The sequence below is a fragment of the Aspergillus saccharolyticus genome, assembly GCF_003184585.1.
Source record: "Aspergillus saccharolyticus JOP 1030-1 unplaced genomic scaffold BP01scaffold_9, whole genome shotgun sequence".
NCBI classification, from domain to species: domain Eukaryota; kingdom Fungi; phylum Ascomycota; class Eurotiomycetes; order Eurotiales; family Aspergillaceae; genus Aspergillus; species Aspergillus saccharolyticus.
Genome location: NW_020290619.1, coordinates 190,509 through 213,521, shown reverse-complemented (window position 1 = coordinate 213,521; position 23,013 = coordinate 190,509). Strand labels below are relative to the sequence as shown.

General features: G+C 52.7%; 6 protein-coding genes across 6 annotated transcripts; 4 read left to right on the top strand and 2 right to left on the bottom strand.

Moving 5' to 3' along the window:
• The first annotated feature begins 4,275 nt into the window (after positions 1–4,275).
• has1 (ATP-dependent RNA helicase HAS1) lies at positions 4,276–6,843 on the top strand. Its single transcript, XM_025572567.1, has 5 exons — positions 4,276–5,183; positions 5,240–5,485; positions 5,536–6,011; positions 6,063–6,323; positions 6,381–6,843. The coding sequence occupies exons 1-5, from the start codon at positions 4,574–4,576 to the stop codon at positions 6,633–6,635; spliced, it is 1,848 nt and encodes a 615-aa protein (XP_025432755.1). The 5' UTR covers positions 4,276–4,573; the 3' UTR covers positions 6,636–6,843.
• A 3,350-nt stretch (positions 6,844–10,193) lies between these two features.
• Positions 10,194–15,511, top strand: BP01DRAFT_236569 (uncharacterized protein). The gene is made up of 2 exons (XM_025571238.1): positions 10,194–15,022; positions 15,083–15,511. Exons 1-2 carry the CDS (start codon positions 10,295–10,297, stop codon positions 15,236–15,238), a joined length of 4,884 nt encoding a protein of 1,627 aa, XP_025432754.1. The 5' UTR covers positions 10,194–10,294; the 3' UTR covers positions 15,239–15,511.
• A 22-nt stretch (positions 15,512–15,533) lies between these two features.
• BP01DRAFT_337138 (putative metallo-beta-lactamase domain protein) lies at positions 15,534–17,195 on the top strand. The gene is made up of 3 exons (XM_025573272.1): positions 15,534–15,806; positions 15,911–16,646; positions 16,741–17,195. The coding sequence occupies exons 1-3, from the start codon at positions 15,685–15,687 to the stop codon at positions 16,933–16,935; spliced, it is 1,053 nt and encodes a 350-aa protein (XP_025432753.1). The 5' UTR covers positions 15,534–15,684; the 3' UTR covers positions 16,936–17,195.
• On the bottom strand, positions 17,143–18,081 carry BP01DRAFT_422175 (uncharacterized protein; the record flags this gene model as incomplete). Its single annotated transcript, XM_025579556.1, has 1 exon — positions 17,143–18,081. The coding sequence occupies one exon, from the start codon at positions 18,079–18,081 to the stop codon at positions 17,143–17,145; it is 939 nt and encodes a 312-aa protein (XP_025432752.1).
• A 337-nt stretch (positions 18,082–18,418) lies between these two features.
• On the top strand, positions 18,419–20,061 carry BP01DRAFT_315707 (putative haloacid dehalogenase-like hydrolase). The gene is made up of 5 exons (XM_025572566.1): positions 18,419–18,720; positions 18,805–18,837; positions 18,900–19,109; positions 19,258–19,420; positions 19,514–20,061. Exons 1-5 carry the CDS (start codon positions 18,545–18,547, stop codon positions 19,742–19,744), a joined length of 813 nt encoding a protein of 270 aa, XP_025432751.1. The 5' UTR covers positions 18,419–18,544; the 3' UTR covers positions 19,745–20,061.
• BP01DRAFT_236525 (zinc knuckle domain protein) lies at positions 19,880–21,980 on the bottom strand. Its single transcript, XM_025571237.1, has 2 exons — positions 20,932–21,980; positions 19,880–20,869 (listed from the first exon to the last, which is right to left on the bottom strand). The coding sequence occupies exons 1-2, from the start codon at positions 21,916–21,918 to the stop codon at positions 19,967–19,969; spliced, it is 1,890 nt and encodes a 629-aa protein (XP_025432750.1). The 5' UTR covers positions 21,919–21,980; the 3' UTR covers positions 19,880–19,966.
• Positions 21,981–23,013: the final 1,033 nt, after the last annotated feature.

Genomic DNA, 23,013 nt, shown 5'->3' with positions numbered 1-23,013 from the left:
CTATTTGGTCAAAGGAGGGACTGGGGGTGCAGTAGTTCGAGTATATAAACGAGCGAAGTCGACTGATCTGAAGCGAGTGTCTTTTTGGTGATCTTGGGAACTCGAAAAGAAAATCAAGTAAATAGGAAAAAAAAAAAAAAAAAAAAAAAAAAAAAAAAAAAAAAAAAAAAAAAAAGTGAGCGTGAATGGCGACACACAGTATGGCCTCTGTTTGGGGGAAGTTGGAGGAGGAGGGGGTGGGTGTGGAAGAAGGGAACAGGAGACCGGGTCGATGATTAGTTATGGGTGCCTGAGTCTCCCTACAAGTGGGTGTTCTAAGGCCGACGTTCGCGCCCTCCTTTCAAGTAAGTGCAGGGCAAGCCGAGTAGCACGAAAGAGAGAATAGGAGCGAGAGGAAGAGAGAGTGAGAGAGTTGAAAACGAAGGAATAGAAAAGAAAATGGGTACAAAGTACAAGGGAAGCGAAAGAAGGGAAAATTTGGCGACCCTCTTCTCTTTTCCACAGGTACTTCCTCAGTGTACCACGGCAAATTCACCTTAACACTCAGTCAATCACTCGTCTTCGTCTGCTTTTCCTCAGGGGAGAGAAAGTGAGAGCTGGTCGGAGGAGAGACGGTCGGGAATGTGCCTGTGAAACCAGCTGAGACCCTCCTACGGGCTGACTCAGCACGGGGGCAATTGATCGGGGGCGAATCAGCTTCACTGGTGGCCTTGTCACGGATGGGTGGGGCGCGGCTGGATCTGGTTAAGCGCCCAGTATGGAGACTGTATTATTTACAGAGTACTGTATCTTGTGTATGCCACTGCGCTTCAGATTCAAACCCAATCTGGAGAAGATGATATATATTGTGTACTTGGGTATGGAGTAGAGGGCAGGTCAAGGGAGGCAAGGCGGAGAAAGCACAACAAATGGCTGTGCTCTTGGCATCAAGGTTCCAGAATCGATCGTGGGGGCTCTGTTCCTCTTCCAGGTATGCACTAATGCTGACAGCAATGACGAGGATGATAATGAGGAGGAGGATGATCATGGATATTGCTGTCATTGCCGTTGTTGCTACAGGGCCAAGATATTAAAACAGGAATGAGTGAGTACTCTGTAGAGTGTAGTTAGATGCCGTTGATACTCTACCATATTTACCTAACTCATGACTAGTATCACTATTCTACCTACCATGCTACACTTACAGTACCATGATACGTAGTACTCATAGTCTTATAGTAGTACTGATGATGAAAGTATTATAGACTCATAGTAGTAGTAAGTGCACGCGCGTCCCCTCAGGGGGGTTGGGTCTGGGCCGAATGCGGGTATTGTCTTGATGCGCTTTTCCCGTCCTTCCGCCCTTAACTCTGATTTGTCTTTATTCCACCGCCCCAGAGAAAATCTTGGGGCGTATCATGAAAACTGGAAGAAAGGCTGGGACTGGGTGAATGGTCCCCAACTTTCAAGTCTATCCACGGATTCTTAAAGAGTTTGGAGTCTACTCAGAGTATGCTCCGAGTTCCACACGACTGCTACCTACCCAGTAAGCTCGTAGTCGTAGACTGTTAAGTCTGCCAGTCAGTGGATCGTCTACGCTTAGGCGCTGGAAAACGAGTTGGGTGCGCAAGAAGACGACGACGACGGCGACGACGACGTCAAATCTCTTACTGGGCTTGCACTTGGCCTCGCCAGTGACAGTGACATACTTGCTATTTTTAAACCGGACTTTACCACGAGTCGTCTTCGCCTCTCTGAAACTGGTCGGCGCATATTGACCCAGTAGTATAAGCGGGAGAGTATGATGATCGATCACGCCCCGTGCCTTCGACCACTTTCATCCGTCGCGAACTATAAGGCTCTGGATAAGGCTTTGGCATCTAATGCATCTCTTGAACCATTCAGTCCTTTGAATCTCGAGTGGACTGACCATCTTTATGACATTGTGCGAAAAACGCCGAACTTGATTTCCGCCGCGTCAATTACCTTCTGCATTGAGGACTTTGACCCAATTGTCTGTGCCTCTGCCGTGCTTCTGCTACATCGGGTTGATCTAGTTGATCCTTCACGTATTCGTATGCTTCTTTTGCCTAGTTCAACCCGCCGCTCAAGTTGTACTGGTACTGCACAGCCTCCCTCTGCAGCAGTGCTTAACTTCAGGGTGGGACCGCAGAATCTCCTTTAATCAATTTCTAGGTCGATTATTGTCTCTTCTACAGTGTACATTTGCGATCTGACCTGGAAGACAGGGTGAGATGAATTGAACCAGACCCATCAAGGTTCCAGCGAAACACAATTGATTGCTTTGTAGTTACTGCTTATTGTTTGTAAGTTGACCACTGAATGAACCCCCCTTCTGTGCATCCCTGATCAACGACTCGGCCGTCCGTGTCTGCGCATCATGACGTCTTTTTCCCCATCGATCCACTCTGGCAACCCCATGTCTTATTGATCATATGGAGAGGACGACAGATAACATGTCTCCGACGAACAGAACAGAGAACAGTCACGCAATAATGGATCGGTTGTCTCTCTGAGAATTCCTTGGAAAGATCCTAGACGAGCATCTGCACCTGCAACCTGCACCAGCACCAGCAATTCAGCCTGAGCGGTACCTTAATAATCAGGGAAAGGGTCCAGCTCAATCCAACCTGCTGGGCACTGCGAACCACGGCACGCCCCCTCCTATTTTTGGCGTGCGAACTGCAAATTCTGCTCGAGAGTTTCTCTGTAGCAGAAACCAAGGTTTGCGTGGCTGTCCGCTACACCAGATCTAGTCCAGCCCACGAAGGGAGTCGGTCTTGCAACAACACGACCCTATGTTCCCCAGTTCGCTTCACCAGCCATTTTGATCCCTAAAATTCGATCTCCCACCTGTCAGCGATCTGATCCACATGCAGGGAGCGGTCTTCATCATCAGTGACTGTCCCACCATCTGGGCTCAGCTTTGCCTCTGCATGGCCATGTCTATGCACATGGTGTAACTACTTTGCATGCTCCGTAATTCTCAATTACACTGCAGCACGCTAAGATAATTCCGAGTCTCCGAACGATCATTATGCGGCTGCCTAATACGCAAAAGCACCTTGACTGGGCATTCGGTGTACTTTCCATGAACACGGATATGAGCCGCCCCTGTACTGTACACAATGATATGCTCATGCCAGTATGTCAATCCCTGTCCGTCGCATGGGCAGATAGACTTTGACTACCTAGCATTACTGTGTACACTGTTATGTGGAACGGATGGACTGTTCCCACATTACAATGACGTCTTTACGTGCTTCGAGTCTCGGCTGCTCCGCATAATGGCATTTTATGTTCCAGTTTGTAGATACAGATGATAAGAGTGAGTTATCAGACCGTAGCTCGCTAGTTCCAAATCTCCATCTCGCTTTCGTTCACATCTGGCTTCCGTGTCTTTTTGTATTCATCAAGCATTACCAATTCATACAATTGCTTTCATGTTCCAACACAGATACTCCAGTTCTCCTGTCTTCTTACTTGCATGGGAGCTTCATAGGCTGCTCCATCACGGTCACTTCCTCTTTCGAGCTCTCCCCCGAATGTAAGCAGGCGAAAGGGGTGAGGTGTCTGAAGCATCGCGCTATTAGCAAAACTTCCACCAATAGACACAAGAATCTTGGCATATACACTCAAGAAGTGGCAGTTCCTTCACAGCCACCTTTTGTAGAATAGTGGAGATGCCGAGCAGGCTCACGAACCACTATATACCGATGTCTCCTATGTACTTCAGTATGTTCAGCATGAGATATATGTCCGGCAACAACCCCCTGGGCTTAAGATGCGTGTTATCAGATTCCGAAATAGCTCGGCTCCTTTTTACATGCTGAAGCATCGTTGTGTGAAGCCAAGCGAAAATATTTTGTGCCTATGCTGTCTAGGTGACCGAGTGACAAGCTTTTTAATCTAGCTAGAGACACCATGTCAATTCTGTGGGATGAGATGCCAAGAAGACATCAAAATGGCTCATGCGTCAGGCAGCATAATTGCAATTCACTGAAGCCGCGCCCCTTTTCTTGCGCTCATCTGGCGAAGATCGCTTTCAAAAAGATCAACACTTATTCGCGAGCCGTAAGAAGTAGAATACACGTACTGCTCAAGCCATTCTACTCTGGTATTTTTAACAATTATATCTAGAATTCAATCATTACTAGTAACCCATAGACTTGGTCACTCCTATGACTGCGCACTGTGTAACAGCAATTATAACCCAACAGTAGGCAGAGCCCATACGACCGAGTGATTCCCACTTGAAGCAGCATTAACGTAATAGTTTCTACTCATTGTTATCGGATAGAAAAAATATCTTCCACCTGTGCCGTTCCTAAGCTTCGGGATTCGCTTTATGATGCGCATTGGAGGGGTTTACTGGAGTTGATTCGTGCCTCAGGCATTTACTGCCACCGACCCACATTCTCAATCTTTTATCACCACGTGACGCGGAGTTTGGCAGAAACGGAGAAAAAAAAAAGAGAAAAGCGGTCTCGCGCGATTCCAGGCCTTTTACCACCAGAATTGTTTCTGTGTTTTCGCAGTGAAGGAATCACTTGATCCCAGACCATCCGCGAAAATGCCGATCCCCGTGGACTCTGCAAAGACTCTCACCAAGAAGCGCAAGAGAAAGCACGGCGGAGGCGCCCGCCCTGCGACCGACAACGAGGAAGTCTCCTCCGCAGCTGAAAATGCAGCCGTGACCGAAGTCGCCGACAATGAGAAGAAGGAAGCTGCCACGGGCCCCAAGAAGAATGGCAGCAAGAAGAAGGAGTCGTCCAAGAAGCGCCGGGTCGATAACTCCGACGAAGAGGCGAATGACAGCGACGAGGAGATTCGCCAGGAGGTGGTAGAGGAAGATGGGGAGGAGGAGGAGGCGGAGGAGGCGGATAATGATGAGGAAGAAAAGACTGTCGGTGCTGATCTGCCTTCGGTCGATACTGTTCGCCTGCCAACGACAGACTCGGAGCCCAAGAAGTTCTCGGAGTTGAATCTGTCGGAGAAGACGATGAAGGCTATCCAGGAAATGGGTTTTGAGACCATGACTGAAATTCAACAACGGACCATTGGACCGCTGCTTGCTGGTCGTGATGTCCTCGGTGCTGCGAAGACGGGCTCTGGAAAAACTCTCTCTTTTCTGATTCCCGCTGTCGAGATGTTGAGTGCTCTGCGGTTCAAGCCCCGTAACGGTGTGTATTTTACAAGCTTGACCGTTGACGCCGTCTTGCTAATTTGCTTGTCATAGGTACTGGTGTTCTCGTGGTTTCTCCCACTAGAGAGTTGGCCCTCCAGATCTTCGGTGTCGCCAGAGAATTGATGGCGCACCACTCCCAGACATATGGTATCGTTATTGGTGGTGCCAACCGAAGAGCTGAGGCCGAGAAGCTCACCAAGGGTGTCAACTTGCTCATTGCCACCCCTGGACGTTTGCTCGATCATCTGCAGAACACCCCTGGATTTGTTTTCAAGAACTTGAAGACGCTCGTTATCGGTGCGTTTCTAGCGGATTATTGCATAGGAGGATGAGCTAATACTTTGCAGACGAGGCGGACCGTATCCTGGAAGTCGGTTTCGAGGATGAAATGCGCCAAATCGTCAAGATCCTGCCCTCCGAAGAAAGACAGACCATGCTGTTCTCCGCTACCCAGACCACCAAGGTTGAGGATCTGGCCCGGATATCGCTCCGCCCTGGCCCCTTGTATATCAACGTTGACCACCGGAAAGAACATAGTACGGTTGAGGGATTGGAGCAGGGATACGTCATTTGCGAGGCGGACAAGCGGTTCTTGCTTCTGTTCTCTTTCCTCAAGCGCAACCTCAAGAAGAAGATCATTGTTTTCTTCTCCAGCTGTAACTGCGTCAAGTACCACGCCGAGTTACTTAACTATATCGACCTCCCCGTTCTCGACCTTCATGGCAAGCAGAAGCAGCAGAAGCGTACCAACACCTTCTTCGAGTTCTGTAACGCCAAGCAGGGAACCCTGATCTGTACGGACGTTGCTGCTAGAGGTTTGGATGTATGTTGCCACGCTTTACATCTCCCCCGAGCATTACTGACTCCCTGCTAGATTCCGGCTGTGGACTGGATTATCCAGTTCGATCCCCCAGATGACACCAGAGATTACGTTCACCGTGTCGGTCGTACCGCCCGTGGTGTGAACGGTAAGGGACGCAGTTTGATGTTCCTTCAGCCTTCCGAGGTTGGGTTCCTGAAGCACCTGAAGGAGGCTCGTGTTCCTGTCGTGGAGTTCGACTTCCCCGCCAACAAGATCGTCAATGTCCAGTCTCAGCTCGAGAAGCTGATCGGACAGAATTACTACTTGAACAAGGTACGCCTGGCTGTTTGCCTTCGTTCTCATCATCTGAATGCTGACCATTTCCTACAGTCTGCGAAGGAAGGTTACCGTGCCTATCTCCAGGCTTATGCCTCACACTCGCTCCGCTCCGTCTTCGACGTGCACAAACTCGACCTTGTTAAGGTGGCCAAGGGCTTCGGTTTCTCAACGCCACCCCGCATTGATATCACACTAGGCTCCAGCCTCAGCCGCGACAAGAAGCAGCAGCAGCAGGGCCGGCGCAACTACGGCAGCCAACCCGGGAACAAGGGGCTGAAGTTCAAGCGGAAGCACGATGACGATTAATGTGTCAGCGTAGAGCAAAAGTGATTGATTGTAACATTGTGTGGTTTCTGAATTTTGGCATATAGTCTCGGAGTTTGATACTGTGGATATCTGGCTTGTCTTCTACATATGGTTGATTCTCAATTGTACTCGTTCTTCATCTCGTACTAGCTGAGCAGCACGCAGGATTTAGACACATTGAAGCCATAATCAAGAGCATAAACATGAGCCAAAGGTATTAAGGAGATAGCGCATACTTTCGATCAACATGCTGCAATGACAAGCAATAGATGAAGGAAAACGAGCAGTCTAGCCGATGACTCCCTGATACACAATCACAGCTGCATCCCGCCCAAGTATGCAATTCTTTGACCGTGGCTGCGCTGATTAGCGTTGTACATCCCGTCAATTTCATGCATTTCGCGTCAGATGCAAGCTCTGGGTAAGATCTGAACATTGCACAGGATGTGGAGATGCCAAAAGGAGAATATGTACTAATCCAACTCTTTGGACACCCGTAAAATGGCTCGGACGACACGACTCTCGCCAATGACAAAGGCATTGTCTCTATTCAGGAGTATTTGAGGCTGAACTTCAGACTCAGCAGGTCCACGGTATAGACCCTACCTGCCTAATTTAGCAGCCAGGAATGGAGGGCGGGTTCGACCTTCAGTCCAAGGCAAAAGCGATTGAACTCTTTCGTCTACACACACCCTGTCTTTCGAATCCATCTACTTCAAACTTGAGAATTTCCTGATATTAGCACTGCAGGATACACACAGTCCATGCGATCAAGCACCGCTGCCTGGTCCGTCAAACGGCTGCACCTCTGAAAACTACCCATGCGTCCTGACTCCTGCCTGCCCGACTGCCGGCTGCCATTGTCCACTTCCTATCTCCGATCGGGGTTCTCACCGCAGTATTGGCGTCCAATCGCGAGAATTAAAATCAGGCGTCGGGAGTCAGATGCATCTCGCTTCCTGTTTGGTCTCTTTTTTTGCAAGGAGCATAAGGTGGCTGGTTGGGTCGTCTTTTTGTTTCCCTTCTCCTCCACCCCTTCCGGTGGCTGGGAGAGAGCCAGTCAGTGATCCATGGACCCGCTGTCCCGCGAATCCACCCAGTCATCTCTCTCCATCTAGGACTACCAGGCATAGATACACAACCAAATGTTGCATGCGACATGGCAGTAAGCGGCCGGAACCTTGACCGTCGTGGTCTTACTGGGTGACTCTCGTGACAAACCGTCACCAATCAATGAGAAGTCTCGCAGCGACGGGATGTTATGAGTTGGCAGATCCCAGTCGCCCAAAGAGACTGGGTAGTCGGTCGTCCTGGAGACCCTCTCTCCATCGCAGGGCAGGGGCCCTCAAGAAAGTGCGAACAGGCCTTTGGGTGGGCCTGGCTACGGAGTGCACTCTGGAGCTCTGCTCTGCCCGCGGCCTGGGGAACAAAGCCAGGTTCTCGAGCCCGCGGGTCCGCGGCGGGTCGGACAGGCCCACTGCTGGGATGACTTGGGCCGGTGTCTCCCTTTGCAGTACCTACACTAGTCAGTCCATTTGGATCTGATGCTGTCCTTTTAGATAGCAAGCAGAGGCTGATGGTGCTGATAATGCTGATGGTGATGATGGTGGATCGCGATGCCGCTCGTTTCAGATCCGAAGATCGTGCCGAGTTTATGATGGGTCACAGGGAAGGCTTCTTCTACGGATGCTCTGCTTGCTCGTGTCTCATGCTCTATAAATCCCAGCCAATTCCCTGACAGCTTTTCACGACAAGCTGTTCTCCCCCCGGCTCATTTCACCACCAGAATGGAAGTGTCTTTGGCAATTTGCCTCCTCACACCTGTACAACGGTCATAGGGCCACCCAAGACCCAGAATGCCAGACGGACAGGATACAGGTCACATCTTGGGTCGCACCACGGGAGGCAAGAACCCGGTTGTTGCTTGGAGGTAGGTATGAAATGTCGGCAATATCCGCGTCAAATCCTTGATGCGGAGGATCCCTATTCTACGAGGTTTGAGGCTTGTCTTGCGGTTAAGGTAGACTGCGGCAAGACCGGGAACTCTGAGAGAACCGTCGAAATTGATTAATTTCGAGAAACCCACCCTGGAGGCGGATGGGTGGTATTTATTGATACTTCGATTCCAAAAGGGAGATACGGATCGCGCAAAGCTCGGTCACATCGCTTGGATCTCACTCTGCTGAGAAACAGACAGACACATAACACACGTAAGAAGGAAAAGCCCACTTCTATCGAACCCAACCAACGTGGAAGGGAGCAATGGCAACCCAAAGCGAGGACGATTGAAGCTCACTCGGAAGAATTTACGGTGGGAGACCCGAAGAGAGCGAGGCTGGAGGGTGATGCTTATGCTCTTAGTGGAAGGGCGACGGTGCTGCTTTTATTGTGTTGATGTTGTTGTCGGGTTACAATTCATGGCTTTGCTTTTTGCATTTAATTTTTTGTTTTCCATTTTCTGCCTCAGTGAGACTAAATATTTTTGTGCCAGCTCATCCAGTGTAATCGGCGTACCTTACTTAAGTTTGGCTTGACTACGAGGGAAAAGAAGAAGGCAGTGGTGGCTGCTAATTGCGAACTAAATCTCAATTGCTGATATTAGTATTCCTTGACCAGCCTTCTGCTTTTTTTTCCCCCCTCCCCTCTTGTCAGTTTCTCCTCTCTGCCTACGGGAACTGTTAGCTTCGGACTGAATCCCACCAAACCCTGTCTTGTACCTGATTCCATCACCATCACATCCACCCCTCTCCCTCTCCCTCTTTGGGCTGATACATTTGATTTCCTTTTTCTTCGTCTTCTTCTTGTTGTTGACTTGTTGTGTTAACCATTGCTACTTTTCTTTCTGCAACCTAATTTGCCATCTTAACTTTGCCATCCCCCCTCTGTCTCTGATCTCTGGCTGGACAGCCCCCAATGCATGGGGACTCTTGCGGTGAATGCGCATGGCCACCAACCCGATGATTGATGGTTGATGATTGATTGATTGATTGATTGAATTATCCACCCCCAGTGGGAGCGATCTTCAACAACTCGCCTCTTCTTTCCCTTTCACGTTCTCCTTCTCTTCCTACTCTTCCTTCCACTTTCTCTTTTCTCTTCTCCAGTCGGCCTCTCACTGGGGTCAGGTCACTCCACCCGTTCCTCAGTGCTTTCTGAGTTCTCCCGCGAAAAGGTAGAGAGTAAATCGCTTCCATTCCAGCCTGTTATCATCTGCTTTTCCCCACCACCACCATCGCCCTCTCTCTAGTGCTGGTACGCTGTTCTTCTCTCTGTTGACTCTGTTGATCTTGATATCGATCGCATCCTTGCCTGTCCTACCTCCATCCCCCTCCCTCACTCCATTTCTCCCCGTGCGTGTTTGTCTGCCTCGTCTCCAATCCACCAATCGGTCCAAGCTTTTGTGGTGTTGAGACTCCAATCTGCTAACTGGCAGTCGGAGATTCAGGATCAGTGCCATCCATTCATTCTGTCCAATACTTACACAACCCCCCCCCCCCTTCCCTCCTCACCTCTGCACGCTTCCTGCCTTTTCCCCCCTTTCAAATCTCAGAAAGAAATCCCGCCGACGATGATTCACTTTGGCTGAGAGAGGAAAGGGAAAGAAAGACAACGAGAATCACTCCCTCACTCACTTCCTTGATTTCTTTTCCTTATCGACCATGATGGGCGTCGAGACACGCCGAAGACCGGTCTTGCCTGCTCCCACTGAATCCATCGTCGATACCAACACCACAGGCGGCAGCCTCACAGGCACTGATCTGGCAACTGACATCTCTCGCCGCACAGACAAATCCTCTTACTCCATTCCAGACGACGGGACTCCCGTCACCATCCCCACCCGTCGGAGACAACACCGTTCCCGCGGGGACGACTCCAAGCTGTCCCGCTCAACGCAGCACTCCCAGACCTCCCTGCTCATCGAGTACTTCGAGGGCGGGAAGGGTTCTGGTTCCCTGGTTTCTCGGCCTAGCGTCCGTGTCAGAGTGACCCCTTCCTCCGCTCGGAAGTTGAAGGATCAGAAAGACCATCTTCAAATCACCGAGTCTAGCGGCAACCGCAAACCGGTTTACTCCCGCCGCATTTCTCTCGGCTCGCCCCACAAGCACAAGTTACTGACCGAGTCCGGTCCCGATGATCACAGTATAAGCTCCTCCAACTCAGCCACCGATGAGAACCAGCCTCCTGGTCATTCTCCCGTCGAAATTGAGTTCATGGATCGCCACAGGGGTAGTGAAATTTCCAGCCTGTCGCGCGACACACGGTACATGTTACCCGCCTCAGACATCTCATCCATGCCTGCAGATAGCATGCTTGACGCCCCTACGTCTGGCCTCCGTCGCAAACGCAGTCAAAGTCTAGAGAGAGCCCCGAGCCACGAGTCTAAGGACTACCTCAAGGCTCCGAGACGGCAAAGAAGTCGGAGCTTGAGCACCGAGCGCATCGCTCATCGCGTGGCAGAGAAGCTTAGCAACGACCCTCGCGACGGCTCCCGCCAGCGTCGACGGGCAGAAAGGACCAAGTTCGACGACAGTGAGGAGGCAAGTTTTAAGTCTCCGAGGCACCGTGGACACGACGATATGATGAGTCCTGAGTCCAGCCTCCTCAGCGCCTCGGCCGTCTCCTCGCATCGACGATCCGGTGACCAGTACTCTTTCCGTTCCGGTACCTCCAAGTCCTCTATCAACAACCCGAAACTACTTGAAACCGTTGAGGACGCGATCCGAAGGCTAATCTTGCCCGAGTTGAAGGAGCTGAAGAAAGACCAAAAAGTCATGTCTAATACTTCCAAGTTTGATAGGGATATGAATGCCTCGCATTCGTCTGCCAGTACACCTTCACGGGATGAATTGGGACGTCGACTATCAAAGCATGCAAGTGCACCTGACGTCCGAAAGCCCAAAGTCGTTCTCAACAAGGATAGTCGTGACGAGGGAATCACTCTGTCCGGGGATTCGGTCCCTTCTCGGAACGAGCGGCGATCGAGTAAGGAGAGCGAAAAGTCACCCGACATCGGTTACATCAAATGGGTCAACCGACCGGAACTGACCGAGCAAGAAAAGCTGCGTCGCCAGAGAAGCAAAGGTTTGCGCGAGGCAGAGAAAGCGGCCATCGTCGGGAGCGCTCTAACAGCGGCGGCTCTGCAACACCACGATTCGCGTTCGAGCTTGGCCAGTAGCGAAGGAAGACGCAGAAGCAGCGGCCCCCGGAGCCCCACTGAAGGTCTTAACGAGACCGAGCTGGTCTTCCAAAGACACAACGTCGCTCCTATGCCGCTACGCAGTGCAATTGAGTCGGACCTGACAAGGGCTTCATTGCTCTCAGAGCAGTCTGCTGATCCGTACCCCTACGAGAGTTCTCATTTACAGGATGTCTCGCATGGGTCTCCCTACCAAACCCTCTCACCGACTCCACGCAGCCCGGGTCAGGCTTCTCTGGACTCGCGCCATGATCTAAAACTCAAACATAGCAACCTTTCCAGCCACAATCTGTCTCTGCGCAGCGTCTCGAGCCGTTCGTCCGTCGGTGACGCAGCGGACGGAGCGATTGCGGCGGCGGCTGCAGCAAACCTACTCGACGTCCATCCAGGACACCATGATACCAATTATAGTGATCTCCCAAGTCGACGACGGACACTTAGCCCCATCCAGAGCGTGGCAAGTAATATGAGCCAGTCTCCAGTCAAGCAGGACCCGACGTCTTACGATCAACACGACTATTCCGACGATGAAAAGGGACTGGAGCCACGGTTATCGATCGATTCGCTCTCTTCTGCTCCCAGTACCAATCTTGCGAGGTCAACCCGCCCGGAAGGCCTCAGCATCAATAGTCAGACCGAGTCCTTGAGAAACCAGCATGACCCGGGACATGAATTGGGCTACGAGGAAACGCCTAGAGCATCACCACGAGCTAGTCACTGGGCCAAACACTCCGATGCAGAAGATGAGGACGATGCCTATGAACACTCAGACGCAAGCACCAAGGGTAGAAGGACGCCTAGGCACAAGGAGGACAGCGAGTCCAATATCATGGACCACGCAAAACAAGGTCAGCCTGTCGCCGACGGCGTTGCGGCCAATCCACGATTTGTGCACCCTCTAGCCGTAGAGTCGGCAGTGGCTTCGCTGTTGGACCCCACCATTCTAGACACGAAGTCTAGTCAGTCCGCGGCCAACCGTTCCATGAACGATATCCCGGAACAAGGGGAAAGCGATCAAGATGACGAGATGGAGAAGTCTGAAGTGACTCCTCATGCTTCTCGCCAAGGAAGTCCCCTCAAGCAAGGTCAAAAAGCGCCGAGTCCCGATGCTACATCGTTTCCGAGGCGTATGGGCGCCACTTCGCCTCCCCAGAGCGTCACGCAGTCATATGAAGACCTCACAGACCCGAACCACATGTTTGCCGGACTTCGCGACCAGAGCCCTCTTCCCGAGGAGGACCCGCTTCCAGATACCGAATCAGAAATCAATACGAATCCTTCCATCATTCAAGGACCGGCGGCCCAAGAAGCTAGTTGGTCGTTCAACCACACGCCTTCCAAAGATGCTCCCTCCCCTCTCTTTGACAAGGGTGGTGGTGGTGGTGGTGGTGGTGGTGGTGCTGCTGCTGCTGCTGGTGCGGGCTTGGGGTTAGACTCGCATTACAACCAGGACTATTACCCCGAAGACGAGTACGCTGCCAATGACTATTATGGCGAGCAGTATTCTCGGCAATCGTATGGGACGCCTCTTGGAGCGAAGGATGAGGGCTACGTCTCGGCTGCCAACCCCCGGTCTCCGAGCCTTGACACTCCTGAACCACTCAAAAAAGGGATGGGAGGGATTGATGCGACTATGGGCTACTTCGACGCTCCAATGGGAGCTGATGATGATTTCATGTCTGGCCATCAGCGACACTTGAGTGGGTATTCCCATGGGGTTGGTTCTCCCTTATACGACAGTGCCACTGGCAAAGGCATCGATCGGATCCAGTCGAAAGATATCGTCGCCCTTATGGACCATCTTACCGTTCGCGATGCGCAACGAAACGCCAGAGATACGGAGATTCTGGTGACGCTGGTTCGAAGCGCGGCCGAGATGCGCAACTCGTTTGAGGAAATGAAGAAGTTTATCGCTCAACAAGATGGGATGCTAATGGAAGCCAGTGATCGACAACATGAGCGTACATATCGGGCTGTGGGGGGACCGCGTCCACTGCCGGTCAGTGCGCGCAGCGCTCGTCAGATGTCTATGGAGGATGGCGAGGAACTGAGCCAGAAGCGGAAGAACATCTTCAAGCGTGCGCTGAAGGGCTTGAGTATGAAGAACTCGAATGATTTGACCAAAATCGAGGATATGTTGGAACAGTTGCTGGAGGAGGTCGAGGCGCTGCGGCTCAATCAGGATCAAGGATATGCGCGTGGCAACCGGGCTGCTAGTGTTGATCCCGAAGGCTACGAGCCCGAAGGCCATGCAGGTACTTCTTCGCCTGGAAATCCTTCTGAGTATCTTTCGACCTCGTCACAGCTCGTTCAGGACCCAACTCAATTCCGCAAAGGCCTTGAGAATCGGGTGAGCACAGTCCAGGAGGTCGATGAGGATATGGAAGACGATCGTGGAGAGTTTCTCAGCCCTCATCTCATGTCCCAAAAACCTACTAGTCGAGCGGATAAAGCAAGTTCGGTCCCTGTCTCGACGCCTCCGCGGGATGCGATGGCCTCAGGTGCCCTCAGCGCCGATACCACTCCAAAAACGGCGGAGAAGGCCAAGAAGCACAAGTCCAGCAGCTCCTCGTTTTTCCCCAAAATTTCGCGCTGGTCCAAAACCACTGCCTCCTCTATGGGTGACAATATCCGCAATAGCATCCAGCCAAATCGCAAAGATCGGGCGTCTTTCGATGCTTCGCGGTCTGGGTCCGACCTTGCACAGGGACCATACCCCACGACAAACTACTATGATCCTCAGAGTGAGGACCGACTGCAGTCCACTTATACTTTAGATGACCAACAGCACGAGAATCGGCCCCCATCGCCATTGGTACCATCCCAGGCTTCCGAGACGCCCAAGTATCGGGCTCACCGCGGTAGCCTCGATTTGCACCATCCACAGCCCCGTCAAGGGCCCACTGGGCGATATCAATCTCAACTAGAGACGCAGGCTCAGGTGTACACCGCACCATCCGACCCGTGGGGATCCAATCCCAGCTTGTCGGGGGTGAACACCAACCCACGCTACAGTGGTGGCGGCCGGCTGTCTCCCATTTCCGATGCAGGCTATTCTGAAGCAAGCTCTCGCCAAACGGGACCTCCACGCCCGCCCAAGATCAAAGATGAAGGGCCGTTGATCCCGGAGAGACCCTCGAAAATCAAGGATGATGATGATCGATCTTATGCGGATCGTGTCGTTTCACGGGTTAGTGCCCATACCTGGAAGGAACGGTTGAGACGAGCGATACTGACTATGTTTCTGTAGAGTTCTGCTGTGCAATCTCCACGCAGCACGCCTCCACCGCGCAAACCGACAGGGCCTCGTCCGCTTAATTCGGGCAGCCAATACAGCCCGGCCCGGCGGAAGCGAAGCCAGTATCGGTCGACCAGTCCGGAGCAGGTCGATGCCGAGCTTGACTAGACGTGATGATTTTAGTTGATACCCTTTTCTTTTGGTTGGTTACTGTTTCAAAATTTATGACATAATGACATGATAGTTGCACCATGTGCTATGACCAGCGTCTTGCATCTGTGCGAGCATGATATTTTGTATTCGGCGGTCGTGCTTTTGCCTTTGTTATACCATGTATCCAATTGCCTACAGTTTTAGTGATGCCTCCCTATTGACTTGACTCACATTGTGTAATGATTAATTGTATCTTGAGAGGAGGGTTCATACAGTAATGCATTGAAAAAATAGGAGGAGGAGATATGAAGTGGGATGGAGGTTCATCATGCATTGGAACCACGGAATGCTCCTCATGCGGGGTAAATCAACACGAAGTATAAGACCTCAAACCTGCTCCCACCATTCCCTCGACCTCCCACCCTTTGCAGTCAATAACAAACTGTCTCTATTCACCCATCATGACCACCTCATCACTCGATTTAGTGATATGCTCAACATGCGGCACGCAATTTCCTACGACCACACCCCCACCCAACTGCCAGATCTGCGATGATCCCCGCCAATTCATCCCTCCCACTGGGTATGTCAATCCCCTTTTCACCCTATACATTCCCCTAGCCAGACTCCCCAGAGCCAAATCCCTCTCAAGCAGTGACCAATCTAAAATCCTGCTAACTCAAAAAGACAAGCATGGACAACCCTCCGCACCCTCCGCAACCCTCCCAGCACCACCACCACCAACAACGAACCCCCCCACCCCTCATACCACAACGAATTCGAACACCTCCTCACCAGCCCGGATCACCTAAACGAACTCATCGCCATCCACACCGTCCCCAAACTCGCCATCGGCCAGCGCGCCTTTTTCTGCCGCACCCGCCGCCACGGCAACGTCCTCTGGGACTGCATCCCCTTCCTCGATGAGGAGACCATCCGCCGGATCAATGAGCTGGGTGGACTCAACGCCATCGTCATCTCGCATCCGCATTACTACGCAACGCATCTTGAGTGGGCGAGCGCGTTTGGATGTAAGGTTTATTTGGCGAGGGAGGATGAGGAGTGGGTTTGTTTGAGAGGGAAGGAGGGCCTGGAGGGGGAGCAGGTGTTTTGGGAGGGAGGACGATTGGGGTTGTTTGATGTTTTGCCAAAACACAAGGAATCATGGAAGGGGGAAGATGGTGGTACTGCTGCTGCTGCTGCTGCTAGTAGTGGTGGTGCTGAGGAGGAGGGGGAGGAGGATGATGAGTTGCAAGTCATCAAAACCGGAGGCCATTTTCCAGGGAGTACGGTGCTGTGGTGGCGGAAGCTGCGCACGTTGTTGATTGCCGATACTATCGGGACGGTGCCGAGTGGGATTTACCATGTGGATCGCGTGCCGGGCACGGCTTCGTTTACGTTCATGTGGTCGTATCCGAATATGGTTTGTCCAACCTCTTTCTTTTTTTTTTTTTTTCTTTTTCCCTTACTGGTGAATTGGGATGGGCATGACTGCACAGATACTAAAATGTAGATAGATCCCGCTGCCGCCAGATGAGGTTCTCAAGATTTGGCAAGCGATCAAGCATACGGACTTCGATTCAACATATGGGGCGTTCGTGGGAATGCATACGCATGGAGATAGCAAGAAGCGGGTTTTGGAGAGTGCTCAGATCTTCGTCAAGGCGATGGGATATCTGGACCATGCTATTCACCAGGAAGATTGTTCTTGACGGAGAGATCTATAAGGTATTTATCCACTGCATGCCTTGCTCTGCTTTACTGTATATCCATATCAACCCGTGGGCATTCGGATGCATCGGGTCGTGACACAACAAGATGCGAGTTTGTATAGTCTTCCAGGTACAGTCCAGTTTAATAATACTTCCATCTTTACACACACACGCACACGCACACCCACGCACACCCACGCACCGTCTTCAAACCTCGGTATACGGCCTCGCAGAGGTCGACAGGACAGAAACAGTACTAGGACAGTTCTCTTCATCCGCCGCCGGTTCAGCGCCCAGTCGCTGCGACGCTGCTGCCAACCAGCTCAACTCCATCCCATCACTGATCGGAAACTGCCCTGGATAACTATCCACGGAACAACCCGGCTGCAACCGGTTCGCCAGCTCCTCGACCACGACAGGTTCTGCGCGCAATGGCGCCGCCGCCACTTCGTTATCCGCCGCCACCACCGAGACCACCGACCAGGGCTGGCTCAACACACTAAAGCGCAACCGCTCAGTCATAAACCCAGAATAGCGAATATGAGGCAGTACGATACTCTGATGACGCTCTGACCCCAATGACAGACTCCTCCTGATGGTGGCCGAGTAAATCGAGTCGCTGACCCGTTGGGGGTAGATAAGGTCTTGCTGCTCCTGCTGCTGATGCGCGCTGGCAGCTGGATCTAGGATCTTCACGACGCCAGAATGGCTGGTCAGGGCGCTGTTGCTCTGTCTGTCGAGTTTCAACGTACGGTTCGACGGCCGGACCGACAGGACGCTCGCAACAGGCGCCGGTCTTTTGGGTGGAAGGGAGGACTCGCTGACTCGTTCGGGGGAAGAGGGTGACGTCGAGATAAGAGTATTCATCGCTTGCGCGTCGACGGTGGCATGTTGCGAGTGTGCTTCGAGGTCGTTGGGCACGGCGGGCTCGAGACCCAGAATGAGCGAGCTGAGATAAATGATGCGCCGCTCCTTGCGGCGGATGGACTGGCAGAGTCCGTTGCGGCGGAAGAGCTCGGTAGAGGGATCGATGTTACGGAGGAAAGCCACAAACAGGAGCAGGTTGAGCATGAGAATGGTGCCGGTCAGATGGAGGGCTCGACCGAGACTGGCGCCGGGGAGGGTGGGTTGCTTGGGGCCCGCCATGTTGGCCATGGAGGGTCGTGGACGAGGGAGGACGGGATTCGTAAATATGGACTTGGGAAGTGGGGATGGCGAGACGAAAAAGATAGTAAATGCTTCCATGGTGGGATGATGGCAGAGGGAGGCAGGAATTGGATGGTGGTGGGAGGGAGTGAGGGTGAGGTGCATCGCATTTGCAGGAAGGAACCACTTCAGTGTTGATTCCTTACATGATGAAACAATAGACTATCTTTGATGTACAGAACAGCAATGGCCCAGCCACTGTATTCTCTGAACTCCTGTACACTACATCATACTCAGATCTAAATCATACTGCCAGAATATAGTATTGTGAACTGATCGCCTTTCTCCGCATTTTCATATCTTATCGGCTGCAGAGCCACTCGGACCCGCCAACGTCACAGAATCTCCCCTTCTCTCTTTCCACTTCACTGTAACTTCAAACTTATCATTCATTCCCCCTCCGATGTCCCTCTTCTCATTCAATTCAATTCGCTTCCCCTATCGCTTCATGGCTTCTCTCTCAATCAACCAACCCTCCCTCCGTCAGCGACGCTTCGCCCCCCTCAATGCGGAGGACCCGCGAGATTCCTCCGCACCCGCTCTGAGGGGCATCGTCTTCGACGTCGACGGCACATTATGGTGAGTGTTGCAGCAGCCCTTCACTCTCCGCTTCACTCTTCTCCACACAACCAAAATCCAGCTAACATCCACCCCATGCAACAGCCTCCCTCAGAACTACATGTTCGCAGAAATGCGGTACACACCAATCCCTCCGCTCCCCTCCCTCAGATTTAAAAATCTAACCCCGCAACTGACAGAGCCATCCTTGGCATCGACAAAAAAACCGACATCCTGCACCACATCGCCCGCCTCCCTACCCCAGAGGCCCGCCTCGAAGCCGCCGACAAGATCAAGGCCATTGAGCGCGAGGCCATGCGACACCAGCAACCGCAGCCCGGGCTGGTGGATCTGATGGATTATCTTGAAGCGAAGGGCGTGAGAAGGGCGTTGTGCACAAGGAATTTTGAGTATGGGACCTTCTCCCGCCTATTTCGTTGTTCTCCATCGTTGCGATATCATGGAAAGAAAGAAGGTGGAGGCGGGGGGGAGGTGTTGGTGTTTGAGTTGCGGGGTGTAGGGTAGGCATGGACTTTTCGGCTAACTTTTACAAATCAGGGCGCCCGTTACGAATCTCCTCCAGAACCATCTCCCGGCGCATGTGTTCTTACCGATCATTACCCGGGAGACGCCCGGGTTGATGCCCAAGCCTGATCCGGCGGGGATCTTGCATATTGCGAGAGAGTGGGGGTTGGAGGGGGGTGGGGAGGGATTGATCATGGTGCGTGCGGTTTGCCCTTCCCTTATGTACTTACTACCTGTGCTCGTCTGGTTAACTTGACGCTGCTGCTGCTGCTGCCGTCGCCGCAATCAGGTCGGAGATAGTCTCGATGATATGACGGCCGGTCATACGGCCGGGGCCGCGACCGTACTGCTCCTCAATGACCACAACGCCCATCTGAAAGACCACGAGCATACCGATCTCTGCATTGAGCGGTTAGACGAGCTGATAGATATCCTCGGCCGCGGGTTTGTCGGTCACAGAGGTGGGGAGAAAGTTCCCACGACCGATGCACCACCGACCACCACGGTATCAGCCCAATGATATTGTCCAATTTATGATTCGAGGAAAGACAAAGGCTTTTTTGTGACATATGTACATAATACGGTCGGAAAGGACCGGCCCTTGGCCCCTTTCCGTCTCACAAAGACAATAAGACAGACAGTAATCGTCCAGGGGGTATATACCAAGTATGCAAACATGCATGTATACCCACGGCCACTCGTAGAGGGGGTATCTATTAATCGCAACAACTCAATCAACCATTCACATCCTATACCGATCCCATGCCTTTTTGCCTGCACTAGGCAACGGGCGATACGCATCTCCGCCAGTGCCTCCACCTCCCCCTCTCTTTCCACCTCGACCGCCACCACGTCCTCCCCCTCCTCCCCCTCCCCCTCTAGCTGGACGCGAAGGAGGTGCAGGCGGTGGCCTTCCGTTGCGTCCACCAGGCGGAGGCTGATAACTATCTCTCCCCCTTCCACCACCGCCGCCGCCACGACCACCGCGGCCGGGACGGCCATTTGGCGACAACGATCGCTGTCGGTCGCGATAGCCACCGCCTCCCGACGCAATGTTTTTATTGTTCGCGCCGATGCCGGCACCAAACCGAATGTGTCCACGGTTACTATTATTGTTGTTATTATTGCTGCGGTTACCGGGCTGACGCAGACGGCTCATCATATCATCACTGTCGGAGGAGGGTGGACGTTGCTGGTCGGCCCGGCCACGGATCTTCATTCCGCGGGGCCCGGGCGCTTGGCCGCCTCGGCCGCCGCCGCGTCGAGAACTGATGACAGAATTGAGGTTCGTGATCATGCCCGGGTCGATGCCGCGGAGGGTCCACGTGGATGAGAGGAGAGGTCTTGTGAGCGAGGGACAGTCACCGATGAGGTGGCGGTTGCTGGTGCACTTGGCGCAGGAGATGGAGACGAGGACCGGGGCGGACGCGGGGACTTGTTCGTTGCTGAGCTTCCACATTTGATCGCAGTCGAATTCGAGGTGCTCGGAGGAGCCGCACAGATCGCATGGGACCTCGGAGGCGGAGCTTTTGAGCGCGGAGGGGCAGGTGTCGCCGTCATGACCGCGCTCGCGACACCGCTGGCAGCGTCGCCAGGTGGGGCATAGGCTACTTTGGTGCTCGTTCCAGGCGGAGCAGTGGACGCACTGGTCAGGTTAGCATTTCTCGGATCATGACGGGCGGCAGAAAATCAGAAGAGCAGGCATACCTCCTTCGTGGGACAGATGTCTGCAAGATGTCCCTCCTGTAAACATTCGGTGCAGGCGATTGGTAGCTGGAGGTCGATGGCATTAATGTCGCGGTCATAGAATCGGTACTTCGCCTGGAAGTCCATGTCCTCCCGGTCAAGATCCGCGAGGACGGAGGGAGCGATCGGGTACTTCTGGGAATATCGGCGGTGTGCATCCTCCTTTGACATCTTAGGGGAACCGATGAGATCGTCTTGTGCGCTGCGAGGGTTTATTCCGTTCGCGACCGAATCGTAACCATCGTCGCCGTCTGGCGTGAGGATTCCGTCGTGAGTTTGGCCAAGATGCTGGCCGGGACCCCGCTCTCCAATGTTCAAGAGGATCGAATCATCTGCTTCCGAGTCCAACGACTCTGAATCATCCTCCGAATCTCCTGATCTCTGCATCTGGCTCGAACTATCAGAGCTGGCCTCGTCTACTTCACCTTCCTCCATCTCCTCGTCGAGGTCGGATTTGCTGGGTGCGGCATCGTCGCGGTCACTGGCGGAGGATATTGACGCGCTCCGACTGCGCCAGAACTTATCATTGACCGCGTCGAATTTCGAGGCGCTGGGTTCCTGATTCTCTCCTGTTGCATTGCGCGCCCCGCGAAGCGATGTCCTGATCGCGCTCTTGCTGCCCTTATTCCAGCTGACCGGTTGTGCGGCAGCGGCGGACTGCGCTGCGCCACCTTCATCTTCCGACGAACTGGTGCCAGCCGACTCGCTATCTGAACCGGATGAAGAAGTCTCGTCGGGATCTACCTCGAGCGCGGCAGTGGCACTGAAGATCGCTCCCTGGGGCACAAAGTCCTGGACTTTACGGTCGTCGGGTCCGCCATACCGTCGTTGACGCTTTCGAGGGTTCGGGTTCGGGTCCTGGGAACTTTGACGGTAGCCGTTCGACTGCGTACGCGTGCTGACGGCGGCGGTTCGTGAGTCGCCGTCATCGGAGGGGGGAGCAGACATACTGCAGAAAGGAGAGAAGAAAAGTGGCGCGGAGGGGAGGGAGGGGGGGAGGAAATTCAAATCCGACGCTGACTGGAGGGGAATTCAAGCTGCTTTGTACAACGCGAGGCTTTTCTCATTTCACTGGAGATCGCACATGATGGGAAATTTTACGGAAGGCGGTAGGAACCATCGCTCCTGATCCGATTGGCACATTATTCTTAGCAGCACCTGACATATAGTACTCGCTGTACATACTGCTCCAGCTAGGCTACATTTTGATTCTTTCTTGTCTGGAGTATGGAGTCTTATTAGTCCTTCATACCCGTAGACTTTTATATGACTTATATGACTTGTACTCTAACTGCAGCCGATCGATGGACGTCTAGAACCATGCATGGCCGAGGAACTAATGACTTTGTCCGCGTCTGGATTCTTGCCGACCATCTATTCTTAGTTGTTGGTTTCTTTTCTCTCTCTCTTTCTCTCTCTCTCTCTCTCCTGGACACCGCGGAATCTTTCGTATCATGTTCTTCTGCGTGGGAGTAGTAATTGCATTGTTTTTACTCACTGCCAGTGATTTTTCTTCTAAGTTCCTCCTCAAATCTTTCACTCTGGAAAATCTCCTGCATCGGCGTTACTCGTATTGATCATCTTGTTGATGTTCTGAGGACTAGACTACTACGTATCAGCCAGGTAGAATAGAATACCAATGGTAAGGGTAATACGGTACGAGTGCTCCCGTGACCAACCATCGCCGATCCGCTTCAGATCTCGCCGTCGCCTCGAATCCCCAAAGTCCAACATCGGCTTCCCCAATCCCGCTTCCTACTCTCTCATATTCTCTCTCTCTCTCTCTCCCTCTTCCTCACTTCCGCTCTCTCGCTCTCACGCTCTCTTTTCTTCTTGCTCTTGTCACCTACCTCAAGTCAAACTTTCACATCCTCTCTTCTCTCCCTTTCATTCCCCATCTACTATCAGTCTCCCTGCTTCCGACTCCTTTATCTGTGATTCTCTCCTCGTGCCACGATTTCCACTTCCTCCTTTCCGACTCCCCTCCTCTGACGCCTCCGAGAATACCGCCAAAGTGTCTTCCTTACTCGTTCCCCGTGCCAT

Bases quoted from the DNA above. Each gene is read 5' to 3' on its own strand.
- has1 (XM_025572567.1), top strand. From the start codon at position 4,574: ATGCCGATCCCCGTGGACTCTGCAAAGACTCTCACCAAGAAGCGCAAG. The intron at 6,012-6,062 runs GTATGTTGCCAC...ACTCCCTGCTAG, and splicing joins TTGCTGCTAGAGGTTTGGAT to ATTCCGGCTGTGGACTGGAT. The intron at 6,324-6,380 runs GTACGCCTGGCT...CATTTCCTACAG, and splicing joins AGAATTACTACTTGAACAAG to TCTGCGAAGGAAGGTTACCG.
- BP01DRAFT_236569 (XM_025571238.1), top strand. From the start codon at position 10,295: ATGATGGGCGTCGAGACACGCCGAAGACCGGTCTTGCCTGCTCCCACT. The intron at 15,023-15,082 runs GTTAGTGCCCAT...ATGTTTCTGTAG, and splicing joins CGGATCGTGTCGTTTCACGG to AGTTCTGCTGTGCAATCTCC.
- BP01DRAFT_337138 (XM_025573272.1), top strand. From the start codon at position 15,685: ATGACCACCTCATCACTCGATTTAGTGATATGCTCAACATGCGGCACG. The intron at 15,807-15,910 runs GTATGTCAATCC...TAACTCAAAAAG, and splicing joins CAATTCATCCCTCCCACTGG to ACAAGCATGGACAACCCTCC. The intron at 16,647-16,740 runs GTTTGTCCAACC...AAATGTAGATAG, and splicing joins TGTGGTCGTATCCGAATATG to ATCCCGCTGCCGCCAGATGA.
- BP01DRAFT_315707 (XM_025572566.1), top strand. From the start codon at position 18,545: ATGTCCCTCTTCTCATTCAATTCAATTCGCTTCCCCTATCGCTTCATG. The intron at 19,110-19,257 runs GTATGGGACCTT...TTTACAAATCAG, and splicing joins TTGTGCACAAGGAATTTTGA to GGCGCCCGTTACGAATCTCC. The intron at 19,421-19,513 runs GTGCGTGCGGTT...CGCCGCAATCAG, and splicing joins GTGGGGAGGGATTGATCATG to GTCGGAGATAGTCTCGATGA.
- BP01DRAFT_236525 (XM_025571237.1), bottom strand. From the start codon at position 21,918: ATGTCTGCTCCCCCCTCCGATGACGGCGACTCACGAACCGCCGCCGTC. The intron at 20,870-20,931 runs GTATGCCTGCTC...TAACCTGACCAG, and splicing joins ACATCTGTCCCACGAAGGAG to TGCGTCCACTGCTCCGCCTG.